The following is an 18,892-nucleotide window of genomic DNA, read 5'->3' as shown; positions in this document are numbered from 1 at the left end:
TTAATGCTCTTGAGAAACCTCACTGGCAACCTCTTCTGGGGCCCTGCAGAGACCAGGGAGCCAGTTGCTGAGTTGTGCAGGGAATAAAGATAAGGGCAACTGACTATCACTGCTTGTGTAATTCAGTTTATAACTTGGAGCCACGAAAAGCACAAAACTCGTAGTAGCTTTGGGGGCAAGGTGGGCTTGCCGAGCCCGAGAGGGGAGTGTGTGTATTGTGTGTGCTTGCATGCATGTGCGTGTGTTCGAGTGTGCGTGTGCTGGTCTGCAGTCACATCGTGACTTTTGTGCAGGAGGGCCCACAGCAGGGGACCCAGCAGAATTTGGGAGGGTGGAGGTGAGCTGACCCATTTGTGTTTTTTTCATGATAAATTGCAATTTCCGGGAACGGTGGAGTGGGTTAGCGTGCGTAATTAAACTATCCCGAGTGGCCTGTACGTCTGGAAAGACAGATCTATTGTACTGAAATGTATCCACAGACCATGTGTTGTTACGTCTCTGTTCCCAGGCCTTTGGCCACCTGTATATTTAACTATTTTAAATGCTCACTAATAACCAGGGCTGTTAGTGGACACCACTGGCTGGAGTTTTATCTCGTCTCCTTCATTTCTCAGGTGTGAGTCTGGGTCAAGAATTAAATTGCCGTCTATGGCCACGCCACCCTGAGCAAGCCCGATCCCGTCTGATCTCGGAAGCTAAGCAGGGTCAGGCCTGGTTAGTACTTGGACGGGAGACCAGCTAGGAAGACCAGGTGCAGTAGGTGTAAAAAATAGAAAATAAGGGACTGTAAGCTGACGAGGTCCTTGCCATCTGTAAGGTCAACCAAGGGTTGCCTGATCTAAAAATAAAAAGAATTAAATTGCCAAAACATGGGTAATACAAGGGAAAGATCCGGGGCTTGCAGTGGCCACGGTCTCGGCAGTTGTTTTCTCAGTGGTGGGGCTTAGTTTTGAACTTCAAAATGGTCTCTCGTACTTGATTCTATACATTGAAACATGCCTCGATCTACACTCCGTAGCGGTGCTAAAATGCGGGCCCTGTCCAGGCGCCGCGGCATCTGCGGTGCCGTCGACCCCGTCTGAGCGTTTCGATGCGGAAGCGGAGCCAGAGTGACTGTGTTTAACGAGTCGCCTTGTTTCCACCTTCACTTCCGCAGCGTCTGCTTTCCATGTCGTCCTGGAGAGGAAAACGGGGACTGCGGGCCGGGCCGGGCCGGGCCGGGGAGCGGCAGGGACTGTGGCCGCTCTCTGCGCTGGTTTAACCGAGTCTCCTCTGTTTACACTGTAAAATGTCAACGTTTTTCAGAAAATTCTCCTGCTCCGAAAAGCAGGCCCCCAGGCTCTGGTCAGCTTGGGGCCTCGAGTCCCTTCTGCGTCTGTGGCTGGATGCCTGGCTCCAGCGAGTTTCCTCTGTGACTTGTTGAGTCTCATCTTCGTGGTCAGAGGCCCAGGTGACTCGGGGCTTTGCTCTTGACCCCTGTTAGCAAACCCGGTCACTTGAGGATTGTAAAAACAACTGAAAATAAACAGAAAATAAAAACTCAGAAGTCTGGCTGTGTTGCTGTGGTTAAATGGCCTGCCTTTGAGGACTTTGGGAGCTTGGGGTCTGATGCTTTAGCTTTTTAGAACCCTCAGTCAGACCTCTGATGCCCGATGACTTCACCGTGCCGAACCCATAGGAAGCGCTCCCCTCACACTTAGGTGCCTGCTTCTGGACTGGGGACTCGGTTCAGTACCAGTCCAGCACCGCTAGAGGGGTGAGCTCGGGCCAGTTACTGACCTCCCCCCATCTCGGTCTTCATCTCCACCCCTCAGCCTGTCTGGGGTGGGGGTGGGGGCGAAGTGAGGGGCAAGTCTTTAACAGAGGCCTCGGGGAGGGTGCCCTAGGCCTGCAGAGCAGGACTGCAGCGCAGTCCAGACCCAGCCGTGCTGGCTGTGTGCGAGGAGAGGCCTGCTTTGTGTTCACTGTCCCTAGGTGTCCGCAAACCATCTGGACCGGAGGAAACACACCCAGAAGTGTGACAGCGAGGACTTCTGTGTGTTGCCTGTGTTTCTGCCACTGAGAGAAGTCAGTGATCTGATGGTACGGGAGACTGGGCTTTCAAAGGGACTCTTGGGGACAGGGAGTGAGTGAAGGTTGAGCCGGCAGAGACCTGCCTGCGTCTTGGTGGAAGGCTTTGCGAAATGGTGCCGGGCTCCTGAAGAGCCCACTGGTTCGGGGTCGGGGGCCCAGCTCCTGCTCCAGTGATAGCTGCAGCTTCTGTTTGCCCTGTTTACTCTCTCGGGACCTAAGACCACCCCAGGTCATCTTGTTGATCGGTGTGGCCCAGGTCTGGTTCACGGGAAAGACCTTAGAACTTCCGCCCTGTCAAACGTGGCGTGTGCCAGCCAGCCCCGGTGTCCCTCTCCTGTGGCTCTTCAGTCTGACCACCTGCCCCCGCCTCACCCCACCCGCTTTTCCAGGCCAGCCCTTCCCCTCCCGCTAGGCACTGGGTCGCTGCGAGGAGGCCCCGCACCTTCCTGGGTGGGTACCAGGCTTCACGTAGTAAACGAGAGCCCAGCCATTAAATTCTGTCAAATTTGAAAGGTGAGTTGGGCACCCAAACGCCATGTCCCCACCACTGTAGGGTCCCATTTCACGCTCTGAGCGTCTCCTGAAGAGCCCCCTCACTAGGCCTAAGGTACTGGAGGACTTCCGTCCCCCACACATGGACACACCTCTCCGGAAAGCTGTCCCTCAGCTCTGCAGATTCTCTGTTTAAATAGCTACTCTTGGTCCTTTTGTGCTGTCACATTGGGTGAGGGACGGAAGTTAGGGTACAGGTTTTGGGATGGGGCTGGATGTTAAGACCCCTGGAGCAGGAGCCGGGCACCAGCCGGAGTCCCCATTTTGTGTTGCTGCTTCTCCTTGGGTGCCGGCGTCCTCCTCCCTGGCTGGGCTCTCGTTTACCGCCCGAAGCCTGGCGCCCACCCAGGAAAGTGCGGGGCCTCCTTGCAGCAACCCAGTGCCTAGCAGGGGGTGGGGGGAAGGGCTGGCCTGGAAAAGCGGGTGGGGTGGGCGGGGGCAGGCGGTCAGACCGCTGGGAATGGTGGTGTGGGTCGTGCACTGCAAACTCCAGGTGTCGTTTTCAGCCATTGCCAAACTTTTGGCACTAGGGACTGGTGCTCCTGTGAGAATCTAACGCCTGATGATCTGAGGTGGAGCTGAGGGGTGATGCTGGTGCTGGGGAGCGGCTGCAAATACAGATGAAGCTTTGCTTGCCCATCCGCTGCTCACCTCCTGCTGCGCGGCCCGGTTCCTAACAGGCCACGGACCGGACCGGTCCCGGTGCACGGCCCAGGGGTTGCGGACCCCTGGTTTCCATCATAGTCCAGGAGGACATGTGAGCCTGGAGAAGGCTCCTGTAGCATCCAGGCCCTCGGTGACCTGGAGCACCTGAGCTAAGCTGGTGGGACTAAGCTGGAGGGACAGAAGTGAGAGAGACCAGGAGGAAGAGCCGCTGCTGGGGACTTGGGGCGGGGGGCCAGGGCAGGTTTCTGGGTGGGCGACAGGTGATTCTGCTGGTGAGGAGGAAGTGCGGGCGGGGCGGGGAGAAGTGTTCAGCGACGGACTTCAGGTGAAGGCCCCTCTGGGATGCCTCTGAGATGTTGGGGGTGACTGGTCTGAAGCTTGGGGACAAGTCAGGGCTGGAAAAGCCACCCTGGAACCAGGATTTGGAGCTGGAAGCAGGCCTAGCTAGATGAGGTTAGTATGTAGAACTGGATTCCCACTCGGGGGAGCAGGCTGGGCATGGGGGCTTTTTTTATGCTTTTCCAAAGGTGGAATTAAATAGGGTGAGAAACGTAGCTGGGTGAGGAAAGCTGCCGAAATCTGGGCAGTGTGTGTGGGGGAAGGCGGAGCAGAGCTGGCTCAGGACGTGGCATTGCCAGGGCGGGGTTGATTGTGTCGTGCATGAACTCGCAAGCCTCAGGGCTCATGGCCCGGGGCCTGGAGGGGACTGGAGCGACCACAGCCAGCTTTCATCAGCTCCTCGCCTTCAGAGAGAGCTTTTTACAGGAATCAGATGGAAGAACTTAAGGTGTGTGGAATAATGCAACGTTTAATAATTGTTCGGTCTGTGTGGTCCTTGGACTCTAAGCACCCAGGAGCAACTGAGGTAAGCCCATGGGACCAAGAGGATGGAGAGGTAGGGATTCAAGTGCAAGATACCAGGAGGGAGAACTGACGGGGGTCAGTGGGGACCCCTGGTGGGGGACGGGGGTGTCATGGAGCGGGTTCCTGGATAGATGGCAATGTGACTCACCTGGGGTGTCAGGAGGCGGCAGAGGAGGGGTGCAGATTTGCCCTCAGGGTGGTCCTGCTCCCCAGCACAGCTCCGCACCCTGACGTCACAGCTAGGCAGGAAGACGTGCCATGTCCCAAGTGCCGTGGGTGGAAAGGGAGATGACCTTTCAGACTTCAAAACCACGGTCGTGTTAGAGGCAGTGAAAGGGAAGTATGGCAGAGGCAGCGCTGAGATCTGGGATTTTAACTCGAAGACAAGCGATACGACCGCTCGGGGAGGAACACGTGACGTCAAACAAGTCGGAACGCTGACACCTGTCGGTGACAGGTGTGTCAAAACCCTTTCTCCATATAATCTCCCATAGGAGGGTCAGAAAATGACAGCCATCCTTTGAGGTCAAGGCATTCCATTTTAAAGAAGAGTGGTGTTTTTTACATAAGGATGGAAACGAGTCTCAGATGTGGGCAGGAGGGGTTTCGGGTTCTGCTCCTCTGGCTTCCTACTGCCTCGGCTTGGTATCCCCACTTTGGAAGGGTTGTGTGTGGTAGAGAAACTCGACTTCAGAGAACTACTTTCAACATTACTGTAGATATGGGAAGTAAGAATTCATTTTAATACAGAATAAAATTTGAAGAAATAGGTCATATTTAAATAAGGCAGGGAGTTTAGAGAAGTATCTAACCCAGTGGTTAGAGGCCTTATCTCCCAAGGTAAAGGGCAACATTTTAATGTCTCATGTACATTTGACAAGAAAACTGTAGTGAGAAACCACGTAATTTGGGGTGTGCGACCAGACAGATGGTTAGAATAAGAAAGTCAAGAAACAAAACAGTCTCGACTGTAAGCCAGCTGTCGAAGCTTTACTTAAACTAAATTTAGAGTATGAAAGCCGTTTGACAGTATATGAGCACAAATCCCCTCAAAAAATTTAAAAAAGAAAAGCATATATAAATGCTCTTAACAATGCAAAAACTTACATCTGTGAAATACATACACAGCACTTGTTTAAATGCAACCTATGTTTTATATTGACCTCTGCAGTCAATTTTAATCAAAGGCTGCACACATATTTTAATGTGATTGGTTTCAACAGTTTAAATTAAACCCATAGTTTTGATGTGGCACAGAAGCGCCTTAAACTGAGAGCCACAGCTATTCACATGTAGAATAATGACTCCCAGTCGACTTGATTTTATTTAAAAAAAAAAAATTCTGGATCACTGGTGACGATCAGATCTGAAATGTAGAATGAGGTAATTTTATTTTTCCAATTGCAGGATCCTGTACTATGTTCTAAATCCTAGATCATATATAGTATGTTGGCCCGGGAAGGAACCTTAGCAATAATGGCCCAAGCTTCTCATTGTCCAGGTGACCAATGTGCAGCCGGAGAGGGTTGAGTGATGTGGAGGCCACGCCCATGGCCTCCAGCACAAAAGCGCTCCTTAAGCGAATGAGCATAGGCCTCTAGGCATTTGAACAGACTCGTATGCTGCCGCGGTCCAGCCACGACAGGATCCAGGGGGCCCCGAAGGTGGGCAAGGCGTCGGCGCGGGAGACAGTCGGCTACACAGCTCAGAGGCGGTGTGACACTGTTCCGTTTTATTGTGATTTGAGTACAACTTTTATACTTTTTATTTGGCATTTGATTATACTTTGTTGTTAAGGTAGCAGGGAGTTAAATTTCTGTGGTTAGGCGGAGCAGAAAATCTTATAGAGTATATTATTATTAATGTTCATGATTAACTAGTACATTTTTCTCTCAGTCATTAGAACAGAACTACCTGATGGAACAATCTAAACTTTTAATTATTATATCTATTACGTAAGATACAGTTTGATTTAAGTAAAGGTGATAGATAGATGTATTCATAACAGCAAGTATTGGCTTGTGGGCAGACATTGTTCTTTCTGCCTGCAGAAATCTTTTAAATGCTATTTGATTTATGTTATATCTAAAGTTCAAGCTGAACCTTTCTCATAGCTGTTCAAAAGTTTCCTTGGTGCAGTGATGAGGAAAATATTTATAAAAATCAGTTTTACAAAGCTGCTTTCATAAGCTAAGTTTCTCTTCCTTTGTTTTTAAGCACCAAGGAGATCCCGACCTAGCCAGCCTTTCTATGAAACTTAAACTACTATAAGGCACATGAATTCTATCTTTATTCACTACATGTATACTATCTTTATTATAAGCTTCTGTATAAGGCAAAGGAAGATCAGGTAATCTTTTCATACTATTAGCCCCCCTAGGTGGATACCAGAGTTTTCTATTTATCCACTAGGCCACAAAGGAGGCCCTTCTATAGTAGGCACAGGCTTATGAGTAAATTTCTTATCCTTTACTAATTTTTCTACTAACTGCATGGGAACAGGAGTATAAACTGGTTCTAGTAATTCAGCTTGTTATAATTTATTCATAATATCTTTAAGAGGCGCGTCAAAAGGAATTTCCCTTAATAATTGTTCAAATAAAGGGTTTACGCATTCTGGACACGTCAGGGTGACTAGAGCTGATTCCATATGCGGGGAATTTACTATGTTTTCCTCAGAGCCAATTTTGAGGAAATCCATTTGTATAGCGTTTACACTTACTAGAATTTGTGCTACCCAAATTCCCCCTCTTAATAGGATCATTTCTAAGAAACCAATTATCCCTAAACACATGCCACGTCCTCATTCTTGACGATGCATTCCTTGAAGCCTCTGTCCCCATCTCTGGACCTTGTCACGCAGTAGGGTAGAAAGAGGACGCGGCAGTATGCCCTCTCGATACATCACGAAGCAAACCAAATATATCATAGACCCAAGGAGCTGTGTATTTGCCCCACAAGCCTGTGGATGAGGCCCCCCAGGAGAATGGGCTGCTTTGTGGTGATTGGTCCTTGCTGTAGGTGCTGAGTGCTTGGTGCGGACATGGACCCTGTACCTCCTTTGTTAGACCAGGGTGGCTTGAACTTCGCTGTCAGTAGCAGGTTCATCCAAACTGTGGGTCCCCAAGTTCGTGGCCCCATACTTTAAAGAACCAGAGTCCACCTGGCTGTAATGTTTTCTACCTCTAAAGGCACCATTTCTTGTCCCTGGTTCACAGTTGGAGAACATCTGTCTCTCTAAATCAGAGTAATGACCAATTCTGCACGCCACTGAGACTTCACGGAGCCAGACAACTGTTAGCAGCACGGCTGATGTGGGCGGGTCTGTCTTCAACTCCCCTCTAACCTGAGGAGACCACATGTACTTCTGGAGAGAGAAGGGGTTCCCAGCTCTTGCACGCTTTTGTTTTACACGGGCTGTAGCAGCCAGTGTCAAGTTTTGTTAGTGAAGTGCACTTCGTTACATAACCTGACTTAAAAAGAGGTACCCCATAAGAAATGTGCCGAACCTGTGTGGAGCTGACTGCCATCTGTAAAAGTGCGTGTATCTTATGCAGTCTTTTAGAGACCCTGGTTGATTATAGTTAAAGCAGAGAATATTCTTCTGGAACCACTTGGATTTGTCAAAGGTGATTTAAAAAAAAAAAATGACTTAGGAGGCCCGCCTTCGGCGGTCTTGGCAGAGACTGCAACAGCTAATTGTTCCTACCCCCTCCCCGCCTTGAGAAGAAAATGGAGTCACCTTGAGACAAGATCTCACCATCTCCTCTTCATTAATTTTCCCTTTTAAAATCAAATGGTAAATTGTATAATTTGTTACACATTTTCTGACTTTGGAGTGGGTTATTTTGATTACATAATAGTTTCTCTCCTTTCGAAATTAGTGTAGTTGATTTTAGATGTGTAGCCTTTAAAAGGACAGCTAACGGGGCCTTTCGTGCATTTATTTGTCTTCAGATATTTCTCTATATCCTACTTTACGTGCGGTTAGATCAGCTGATGAATCACATGGTGTTTTGCTGTTTCAAATGACAGAAATACTCCAAATAACCACATGGAGGAGCATCTCGAATGTTTACCAAGCACGTCGCTCAAAAACACGCTTTCCTATGGTTCACTTTTATGAAAGAGCTGCGTGTGAGCGTGGCTGTCTGCAGGCCGGCAGCTTTCAGAGAGTCGGCTGCAGGTGCCAAGCGCATCGCAGTGCTCACAGATCATGTCTTGTAAAGCCCTGTCCATCACAATTTCCGGTTACCAAGAAAAAAAAAAATAACGAAAAAAGGCTGACTTCGAGCATAAAAGCCCTTCCTTTCCTGGACTGTGTGCCGCTTTGACTGGAGACAGCACCCAAGTTTAAGAGGTCAGCTCGCCTGCAAAACGAGGGGCCGGAAGCCATGGCCCGCTGGTGCACCCGGGGCCTCTGGTCCTGGGCACTGCTCTGCTGGGAGTTACTGGACTAGAGAGATTTTTAAATACGAGAAAATATTTCTCAGGATAATGTCATTTAACTAGCACAATACAAACACCTTCAATTTTGTAACACAGGTTCTCATTCACTTCAGTTGGAAGTAAAACAATTAAAATGTCCAGTCAGAGGACTGAGTCTTTAAATCATCATGATTCTAGAAACCAAAGGTGCAGAAAACTTACTCTCCCCTCCTCCATCCTTCCTGGAAGAAAAGACCCCCAAACGGATGATTAGGGGGGGAAGTCGCCTTTGACTTGTTTCACTTCTCACAAGATATCGTTGCATAACTTTTCCGATATTTGGAGATGTAGTGACTGTCCCACCCCCTGAGAAAGACCCAGCAAAGGCTGCTTGTGAGGACCGCGGGGCTGGCCCCTGGCGCTAGACCTCAGGGGAGCCCCAGCCTCCTTCCTCAGGGGCCTCCTACCCACCACGGCTCCCACGGCTATTTATTGGGAGGACTCAAGGAGTAAAAAAATAAAGTGCATTTACTATGACAGAGAAGCTTGACTCGGCCCCTCCTAAACCAGCACTAAAAGTTTCTAGTTCTGAAGGTACCAGCCATCTATGGACATTTCCAAAGCTACACCCTCTGCTAGCGCTTGAACATGACACAACACAGAACACAAATACAAGACAGGAGAAGAGAGAGACCTTTTGGCACAAGAGACAAGCCCGACAGGCAGCGAGGGGCGTGGCCAGTAGCTTGTGCCCAAATTAAAGAATTTCAAACAGGTGAGGGGTCCTGCTGGCACAAGGCCCGGTCCACCTGGCCGGCAGGTCCAACCCTACCAAGACCAACCTGGGGTGAGCCTCGCCGGGTTCTTTCTGCTCGGTTCCTGGGTGTCTCATCAATGTCCGTTGCCACTGAGATCCCGTTAATTGGGGCAGAGCAAATCAGCCACATGTTTAGAAAGACCTCGAATATGCCCCTCAAAAAAGCAGGGAGGCCATTAAGGGCCGCTCTGCCCCTGGCTTGTGCAGAGAAAACCCTTGGCTAATAGCCGAAAACCAGCTTTGAGCCGCCCCAGCTCGCATCAGCATTTGCGTGAAAAACGCCTCCTGCCCTGTAGTTTTAGATTCTCCTTGTCGACCAGCAATCACCCTGCAGTGAGAAAGCCACGCCTGCTCTTTTCCATGGTCCTCAACACGTGACCCTCACAGGTGTGGAGCCCTTCAAAATCTGTCAGCTGAGCAACTTGCAATAGAAAAACAAAAACCCTGTGCTGGGGAAACGTTTCTTTGGTCGGCAAAGGCAAAGAATGCCCCTCCTTACTCTGAAAGGTGGGAAGGACTCTCCCCACCTCCCTGGCCTGCCCTCCCTTCCCATCCCTGGCGGTTAGACCCGACGCAGCAGAACTTGCCAGCTTCAGACTGTGATTCAGGGCTCGAATCCCAGCTCCGCGCTCACTGTCCGGGTCTGGGGGCCGTTTCCACCCAAATATCACAGTCTGGGAATCTCTGTCACCGAAGGGGCACCTGCAGTTATAATGCCATGTTCCAGTTGCCTAATGAAGAGTCTCTAGTTGATCTCCTCGATTTAGTGGGAAAGAATCGGCTTTTTCAATTTGATCTTCAGGCTCCAACCCCCAGCATGAAATAGTCACACACGTTAAAAAATACTGTTTAATTTTCTAGTCGTGTACTTTTTAAAAAGCTGATACAACTCGTTTTTCCCGTCTTCGCAGATCTGCCCCTGAAACCACCCCAAAGCTGTGCATCTTACTTTTCAGTACACATAGATATGAGCGCATGAGGATGTGTCACCCTGGTGAGCACCCCCGAGGGTCACCGGGTGTCCAGATATGTGAATGCACCCCCGTGATGCTCACAGCTGACCTTACGCCCTTACATTCCTTTTTTTTTCCAGTAACAACAGGATTATACAGCACTGAAAACAAACACAGAAGACTTGACTGTTTTTTGCCCTTCTAGTATATATTTCCATTCCCACTACTGCCCATTTAAACCTGTTACCCATGGTGAAAAATAGTTCTCTAGTCATTTACTGACCCTTAAATTTACGTACAAATGACAGACTATGTGAAATTGCTGAAAATAAGATACAGTGATCATCGATACAATACATTCCAACTGCGGGTATGTTGACACACGAGCAATCACCATATTGTATTAGAGACATTTTATTGAAAATGCGAAAATAGGAAATGTATTATAGCCTAAAATAAATTACATAACATATACAGTATATATTTATATCTTTAAAATATTTTTGTTTAGGTTCTTTCAGTCTAGGAATTTCGACGAAATCAAGAATTTGCTGAACTGTGTCCATAATTTTTTTTTTTAAAGAAAAAACCCGCTTTCCAAAACTTAGAAAAATATACTGCACTAAATGGATTTCAAATGTGTCGTCTCAGGGAATATCACATAGTGACTTTGATACTGTTTATAAAATGTCTTGCTTTATCCTGTGGCATGAGAAGGGGAGTCACACGCGGAATTAACCTGTACCGTGTGATTATGACTAAGAATGGCAGAACCAGGTAATAAATCTACTTCAGAAGTTACGATACGGCAACCTGGCATTAGAATGCTAGATTATGACTTAAAGCTTCAGTCCACTTAAAAAACTAAAATGTAAAGTTAGCAACGCTCCATTTCCCTTCCTCTAGTGCCATCTTCAGGAAAGGGGGGTGAAAGACAAGCCTTCAGGGAAAGCCATGCGGAAGGATGCCGACATTTGGAGATGCGCGCCTGTGACCACTTTAAAGAGTTAGCTCAGCTGTGTACACGGCGGGGCACAGTGCGGGAGCTCACTCGGGTCCCGGAGAAGGCAAGGTGACAGGCGAGTGTCGTCACTCGGCTGCTCCCACGGTGTCCTGAGCCTTCCTACGGGACGTTTGTCCATCCGTCTGCCCAGCGCCGTCGCAGATCCATGCCTTGGCGTGCACGGCCGCTCCGGCGGCAGCCTGTCGGCAGGTGTGCCGTGGACAGTTGATGACTCCACGGCGGGAGGCCACCGGGGTCACCTCTGTTCGGCCGTGTTACTGAGAAGCCAATTAAAGCTGAGTTGTAACCTGCTGATTCTTAAAAGAGATGAAAAGGGACAGGGTGAAGTCTGGCCTGCTGGGCAGTGGTGGCCGAGAAGCGACGGACGGCACAGCCGCAGTCCTTTGGTTCCAAGTGGAGAATGCACGGGGGACGGAGGGCGGAGGACACAACTCGGACTACAAGGCAACTATGTCTTTTGGGGTTTCAGGAAGCGGGGGCATGAAGTCGATTGTTTTTGTCGGTTTTTACAAAGCAGCGGCAAAGACCACCCTCTAGGTCCCCGCCTGAGTGTGGGCATATATGCCAGAGAGTTTACATGAAACCTTTAAATCAAGGCCTCTCGTTAAAACCGAAACCAAAACCAAAGCAGAGCGAAACGCAATGGGAGAGGAGACGAGGCTGAAGACTCGCCTCGGCTGCCCGCGCGGCCGCCACGCCTTATTCGTTCTCCTCTCTCATTTCCACGGTGTCCGTCCCCTCCTCTGCTGGGGGTATGTCCGTCATGGCCGAGTCCTCCCCCTCGGCTGCCGACTCATTCTCCATCTTCTTTTTCTAGACCAAAGAAGACACGTCAGCGTGGGCTGTGACAGGGACACGTCACAGCAGAGCCGAGAGCAGGGGGAGCCCACACTGGTGTACTCCAGCGATCTATCCCTGGTCCCCCGCTCTTCTCTGCCTATATCCACTCCCTGCTTAATCTCGTCTCTTCTATGGTGAATGAATAACGTGGGATGGGGCCCACTCCCTGGGCAGTCAGAGTCTTTGAAAGGAAAGAAATATACCTCTAAATAATTAGATAACCCTGCAGGACAAACTAATTACATGCTAATGGACTTCCAGTACATCATAGCTGCAGCGTCGTGTTTGTGTGTGTGTGTGTGTGTGTGTGTGTGTGTATGTGTGTGTGTGTGTGTGTGTGTGTGTGGAGGGGTGGTTAAGAAAGACTGCCTGCAGTGGGGTGGGCGCTGGGGCTGAAGAGGGGCCAGGGCTGGTCTATGGAGAAGGCGAAAAGAGTGGAAGGGGTATGTGGACCACCCAAGACTTTCCGGACTGGTCATTCCGTAGCGAGCAAGTCTGAGTTTACAAGGACTTGGGGGAGGGCGGTCCCTGGTGGCTGGGGGAATCACCTCTTCAGGATTTTCTTGCGTGGTCAAAACCATTATTTAGTTCCTACATTTTAAAAATCGTTAGAGGCAACAGTGGGATGCAGGATGGCAGACCTGGCTTCATCAAGCTGTCCCTCCGGAGAAATACGACTGCCTTTTGAAGCGAGGCACGACCCACGGAATCACGTGACGGGGCACCCCTTGTCATGAAACCTGACCGAGCCTCAGCCACTCTGGTCGACAAGCTGGTCACCCTGAGTCATGGTACGGGATGACTGTGCGGTGTCACCACCACGTGGGCCCCTGGGGGGCCGCTCAGGTCTCCCTAGCCCTGGAGGAGGCTCTGCGGCCACGGCAGGTGTGCGCGTCCGTCGCCACGTCTCACCTGTTTCCGATAGACGTAGCAGGCTGCTATGGCGACCATGGTGGATTCTCCCACAAACCCCGCGAGGAGGGAGCCCACGCCCAGGGTGGCTCCGTGTACCCTGGGATGAGAACCGAAAGGCCATTTGTCGTTAACGCTGAGGTGCGGCACACGGAGTCAAACCCAGGCCACGGGAAGAAGGCGGAGGGGCCGGACCGTCGCGCTGGGGGTCTGCACCTGAGAAGCGCTCCACCTGCACGCGGAGGTGGCGTGCAGCTCCGGCCGGGGCCACCCTCCGCTCGCTCCCGCTCCCGGGGTCTCGACTCGGCACCTGCCAGCCGGCCACGCCCCTCACCGCGAGCCCGCAGCGCCGCCCACCCCTCCGCCCAACGCAGCGGGTTTCCAAGGTGAAGGGGCTGACTGACGCCCCTTCCCCAGGAGACCGGGGCCCGTAGTGGGTGCTCGATGAATACCACGCCTGGGCCTGACCCCGAAAATACTTTTCTAGAATGGATCGCAACAGCCCCCCACCTAGTGCCCAGGCAGAAACCACACGCGGCTCAGCATTATGAATTCTACCTCTGGTTGGGGTTTCACACGGAAAAGCAGATGTAAACCTCCGGCCAGGGTACTTAAGTGGCAGAAGGACACAAGCCCCAAGCCCCCCGACGACATACCCCAGGTAGGGCAAGACCACGAGGCTGGTGATGAGGACGATGATCCGCAGCACGGAGCTGGGGGCCAGGACAAAGGTCTTCTTCAGGGTCATCAGCCACCCGGTGAAATGGGCCCTCACGGTGACTAAGGGGAGAGCAAAGGACTTGTCAGCGACGCCCTGCTCCTCCCCGTCCTGCAGCCTCCAGCTTCTAGCTCCTGCATGGCACACACGAGGTCGCCGGCTGGCTGGCTGGGACCCAGGCCTTGTGGCCCTGGGCTAGCGACCTCATCTTTCTGCCGGGCCCCGGATCCCTGCTTCTGGGCCTGGGGTGGCCCCGTCCGTACCTTGGCTCCCACTTCGTCACAGTCCCTAACATCCAGACAGCAGGCTGTGGGCAGCTTCCTTCCTCCACCGTGACGGCTGGGCCTGCTCCCGGACCTTCCTGTCCACTCCTGCCACCCCCAGCCCCAGCCCCACCCCCACCCCAGCCTCAAGCTCTGGCCACTCCTCTCTAGAAGAGAAAATTCAAGAGAAAAGAGGCAACTTGACGGTGATCAAGTCTGACTCAAGACAAGGAGAAAAGCCGGGCCAGAGGCCCTCCCCACGACAGTCCCGGGGAGGCGTAGGGAAGAAGGGCGCTGCTCTCGTCTCTGACCATGCACGCCGAGGCCACTCCCCTTTTGCCTTCTCCTGGTACCACCCCTTCTTTCCGAGGAGCCAATATGCCACACCCCCCTTGCCTGTCTCCCCATCCAGGTGTGAACTGCAGATGGGGCTCCAGGAGACTGACTGAATCTGGCTGTGAGGGCACACGCCCTTGCGGGTGGCAACTGCCTGAAGGTTCAGGTGTGATCTGTGCCTGGAAGGGGGTTAAGGACACGTCAGGCCTAGTCCTTTACCCTGCAGACAGTGGCCAAGACGGTCTGAAGGGGAAGCATTGCTCACTGTGCCCCGGGCACGCTGGAGGAGCCACTGTGTTCTAGACAGAGGGGGTGCTCTGCCCTGCGGGGCCCAGGGTGGAGGGTCGGATTTGAGACACACAGATACGCAAAGACAGGTGGGGGCTGACGGCTTCTGGAAGCCCGTAGTCTGACAGGAGAGGAAGTGGAGTCGAGAGGAGACCACAGGTAGATCCCACCCCAGGACTGGCTGGCGTTCTCTGGGACCTCCAGCCGCTCCTGGAGTAGGGACAGGTGAGTGCAGCCCCTTCCCAAGCTTGGCTCCTCTGTGTCCCCCTGACCAAGACCAGACACTGCTCCAAAGCCGTCATCTTCCATTCCTCCGTTTCTGCCACATTGGGGAAGGTGACACCCAAGAGACCCTGTCTCCAGGCATGCTTGGCATCTAAAAGCTGCGGCAGCTTGTGGCCCGACTCAGTGACAGCCCAGGACTGGCGGGCGCGCCCTTGGCCCTGGCCTCGACTAGCTCCGTGGTCTGGCTTCTTGGCTGGACGATTTAAGTGGAATTTTTTGGCAGTTAAATTTTTAACAGGTAGTGACCTGCACTTGGTACAGAATTTAAAAAGTGCTGAAGGGGACACAGTTCAAAGGTCCCCTCCCCGTCCTGTCTCCCTCCATCCCCCCGGCCCTGGTCCTGCTTCCCACTGTTGGCGGTGTGGTAAGTTACTTCTAGAAACAGTACCCAGACGTGCCTGGACTTACCCTAAACATATTATATATGGACCTACATGGATGTGTGATGCATTTGTTATAGGAAAGGCAGCACGCCAGTCAACCATTCCCTGACTGGATTTTCTCAAATAATAAAAAAACCACCTCATTCTTTATGGCGTGACTCCTACTACTCCATCCGCTTGGGAACCGTCAAACCGGCTCTCACTTTGACTGTGGGCTTCCCCTGGCTGGCCACACGCCCTCTGGCCTCGACTGTGCCCCTAGATTCTTATCTCCCATAGAGAGATAAGAATTCTCCAGATTTGAGATTTTAGAATTCTCCTTTCTTGTGTTTTCCATTTTGCTTCTCCAATGAACATGCCGAATGACTGACTTTTGAGTATACAGTTCTGGGAATTCGAGAGCACGCACAGATCTGTGCAAACGGCCCCACAGATCGGGAGGCAAAGCAGTTCTGTTCCCCAAACCGCTCACGCTCTCCCTACGGGTCTCGTTTCTCTTCACTGTGTTCACGGCCACTGTCCTTTAAGAAACAAACGGTTCCTGTTGAACTTTCAACCGACCGCATAACGTCTTCACGTCTTTCCGATCCCCTGTGAAAATTTTACGTTTCTGTTTGGGCCGTGATTGCAAACATTTCCAGAGAAGACTGGGGCCGGCATGAAGGTAAACAGGGATCGTCTTTCGTTCTGTTTTCGTTACCTGGGATGGGGAAGAAGGAGAAGATGCGCAGAGGGACGACGCAGAGTTCCGCAAAGGCGAAGTCCACGCCGATGATGTCTATCAGGATCTTCTCGGAGACGTTGGGGGTCCAGAACATCACGAAACAGAGCTGCAGGCAGGGGCGGGGGAGACGGCAAGGATGTTAGGAAAAGGCACACACGAGGGACATGAGGACAGAGAGGACAGATCTGCACGCGCAGCTGGCCGGCACACCGGTCCTCGAGCCACTGCCCGCCAACACGGGCCCCGGTCTGCCACGTCTGCCCCAAAGGGACCCGGCAGCGGGGCGGAAGTGGACACATCTGAGTGGGTAACCGGGCCAGGGAGGGAGACCAGTGTGCTCTCATGGAAGGCTTCACCAGACAGCTCACCGGCTCCGTCAGTTCAGGGCGAACGCGTTAATGTAAGTTTGACAGCTCAAACCAAATGATGGGAAGAGACCTGAAAGCATCTGGCTGTATGTAAACCACGCCGAATCAGCGCGCCTAGTGAAAAAGGGAACTGTAATACTGAGGTCGATTAGAGGCCTGGAAGCCTGGCGAGGTCTGGGTAAGAGAATACGAAACGGCAGCCACGGCACTGGGAACTGTGGAAAAAAGACGGGCAACTGGTCGACTGACTGGAATTGAAACGGACGGGGAGCGGAGCCAAAACCATGCCACTTCCATCAGGTGTTTCTCTCCCTCTGTTCAGATGCAAGCGACTCTTCCCTCAAATGAACGTGGACACATTACAAAACGAATCGCAGTCATGTAAAAACAGGACACTGAAATTTTAGCACATAACACCTTTTCGGCTTTGGGTAAATTAAGCTTCCTGGAGTTAGGCTGGTCCTATTTACTACGTCATGTTGAAGTATTTGTAAGAATACCTGGGAGGATCCATTCTAAATATGTTTCACTTTATCAATGCAACAGAACCTTTATTCTGTCATGTCGTTTTCAGCATCTGGGAAGAATCTCCCACTGGTTTTCAAAACATGACAGAGGTACTACCATCTAAGCCTCCTGCTGGCAGCACTTACACCTCCCGTCTGACGCGAAGGAGAAATACTTCCCTAGTGGTAGCAGCTCCGAGCTCTGAGACTTTATCACTAGTGGCCTGGACGAGTGGCCCTGTCATCTTTTTCCCGCCGGCTGCCAGCCTGAAATGGTACGAAATCGCTCACGTCTACATAGTACAACTTCAAAACAACACCGAGCACAGCATGGGGATACAATTCATTTTCCTGACAAGTATTTTCCATAGCAGCGAAGCTGTGAAGAATTAAGACAAGTGAGTCCCGCCCCAAGTCTGGACTTGATTTGTGCCTAGGATCCCCCAGAGGGTAAGCCACCCTGTGTGTTTTCAATGGTTGGGGTTGGACACCTGGGCCATATTCCGCTAAAGCTCCCAGGACAATCGCTGTGATGCTGTATTTATTTTGTAGCCGGTGTTATCTGAATGTAAGATAATGCCTGACACTGCAATCTCTCTCTGCTTTGCAAAATTACTGTAAAGTGGCTTTTAAGTTACAACGGAGCAAGGGAAAAGGAAGGTGTCACTGCACCTCAGAGAGGATGGAGCGAGCGAGCGTCCCTGCCAAAGCCAGACCCCATATTATTCACGTGGAGAAACCGGGTTCCTCCCTCGGGCTGCCCCACGTGAATATTCTCTCGGGGGTTCTGTACTCCTTTGGAGGAGGTGACCAGTAACCTTTGCAGGAGGAAGTCCAGTTTGAGGACACAATGACAGTGAGCATGCCCAAATCACTTACGTATTTGTAACCTGGGTGGTGACCACATTTTAGGTCTCTTGGAAAAAAACATGTTAAGGTTTGGTAGATCTCTCATAGAGCTTCTCAGGAGCGTAGCTCGATATTCCATTTTTAAAATTCCACAGCATGATTTAACTTGGCACCGCTAAACCGCTCTGCTGTCTATCTATCTGGTGCTCATCTGTGCCAAGTATACCCTAAGTGCCCCCCATCAAGGCCACAGGCCACTGAGGTGCGTCTTTAGTTTTCAGCCAGATACACGTGGAGTCTAGGTTAGGTCTTCTAGAACAACGTAGTCGAAAGCCGCCAGTCTGGTCTGGGTCCTGAGCAATCACAAGTAACCATTTAGAGGGAAGGAACACCGTGTACATGGTGTAGAAGCTTCCTTTCTCCTTCTCTCTGAAATATCTGAATTCGACCCTTTGCCTTGGCCATGCTTCCAGTGTGAAAATGCCCTGTGCCTTCCAATAAGTTCCTAAAAAAATGCCTATTCCCTGCCTTGCCCAGTAGGTATGGCCTTGGCTAAAAGCTGCAATACCTATCTGCATGTCAGCTTTCTCTAAGAAAAGTCCTGAGCTCTTGCCTAATAATGAGACCAAACTTAGCCAGTCTGTTTCAGAAAACAAGAAGCTTTTAGAGGGTAAACGAACAAAGACTATTTCAGGAAAAGTGTCATTCTAGTGAGTTCGCCCAGAGTAGTCTTGACTCAGAACATGACCTCCCGGTTGACCATGACATGCTGTGTTCCTCAAATATTTGCAGAGGCTAACGACATTGACTTTTCCAAGCCAGAACGCAAACCTAATAAACTCCTGACAATGAACATGATTTGTTCCTTAGAGCAGCTGCAGGGGTGGGTTTGCTGCTGCGGAGCTTGCTGTCAATCTTATCTCATTAGGAAGCGGCCAGCAAAATGGAACAACCCACTCAGTGCCCAGATCTTTGGTTTTCCTATTTGTTCTCCAATAAAAGGAACCAGGGCTTCTTGGAGAAATGGCTCATTCTAGGACGAA

At 51.1% G+C, this 18,892-nt stretch overlaps 1 protein-coding gene and 1 pseudogene across 2 annotated transcripts in view; one reads left to right on the top strand and one right to left on the bottom strand.

Annotated features, from left to right (window-relative positions):
- Positions 1-644: 644 nt before the first annotated feature.
- On the top strand, positions 645-763 carry LOC120586411 (uncharacterized; annotated as a pseudogene).
- Positions 764-10,235: 9,472 nt separating this feature from the next.
- ANKH (ANKH inorganic pyrophosphate transport regulator) overlaps positions 10,236-18,892 on the bottom strand; it is a 118,570-nt gene continuing 109,913 nt past the window's right edge. For both annotated transcript variants that reach the window (XM_039842760.1, XM_039842759.1), the window contains 4 exons: positions 16,103-16,232; positions 13,786-13,909; positions 13,130-13,229; positions 10,236-12,190 (listed from right to left, as the gene is read on the bottom strand). In XM_039842760.1, the coding sequence (XP_039698694.1) occupies positions 12,077-12,190; positions 13,130-13,229; positions 13,786-13,909; positions 16,103-16,232 (468 nt within the window). In that variant the 3' untranslated portion in view covers positions 10,236-12,076. The remainder of the gene's footprint in view (positions 12,191-13,129; positions 13,230-13,785; positions 13,910-16,102; positions 16,233-18,892) is intronic.

The sequence above is a fragment of the Pteropus medius genome, unplaced genomic scaffold, assembly GCF_902729225.1.
Source record: "Pteropus medius unplaced genomic scaffold, Ma_sr-lr_union100, whole genome shotgun sequence".
NCBI classification, from domain to species: domain Eukaryota; kingdom Metazoa; phylum Chordata; class Mammalia; order Chiroptera; family Pteropodidae; genus Pteropus; species Pteropus medius.
Note: the sequence above shows the minus strand (reverse complement) of the source record. Positions and strands in the feature narration are given on the sequence as shown.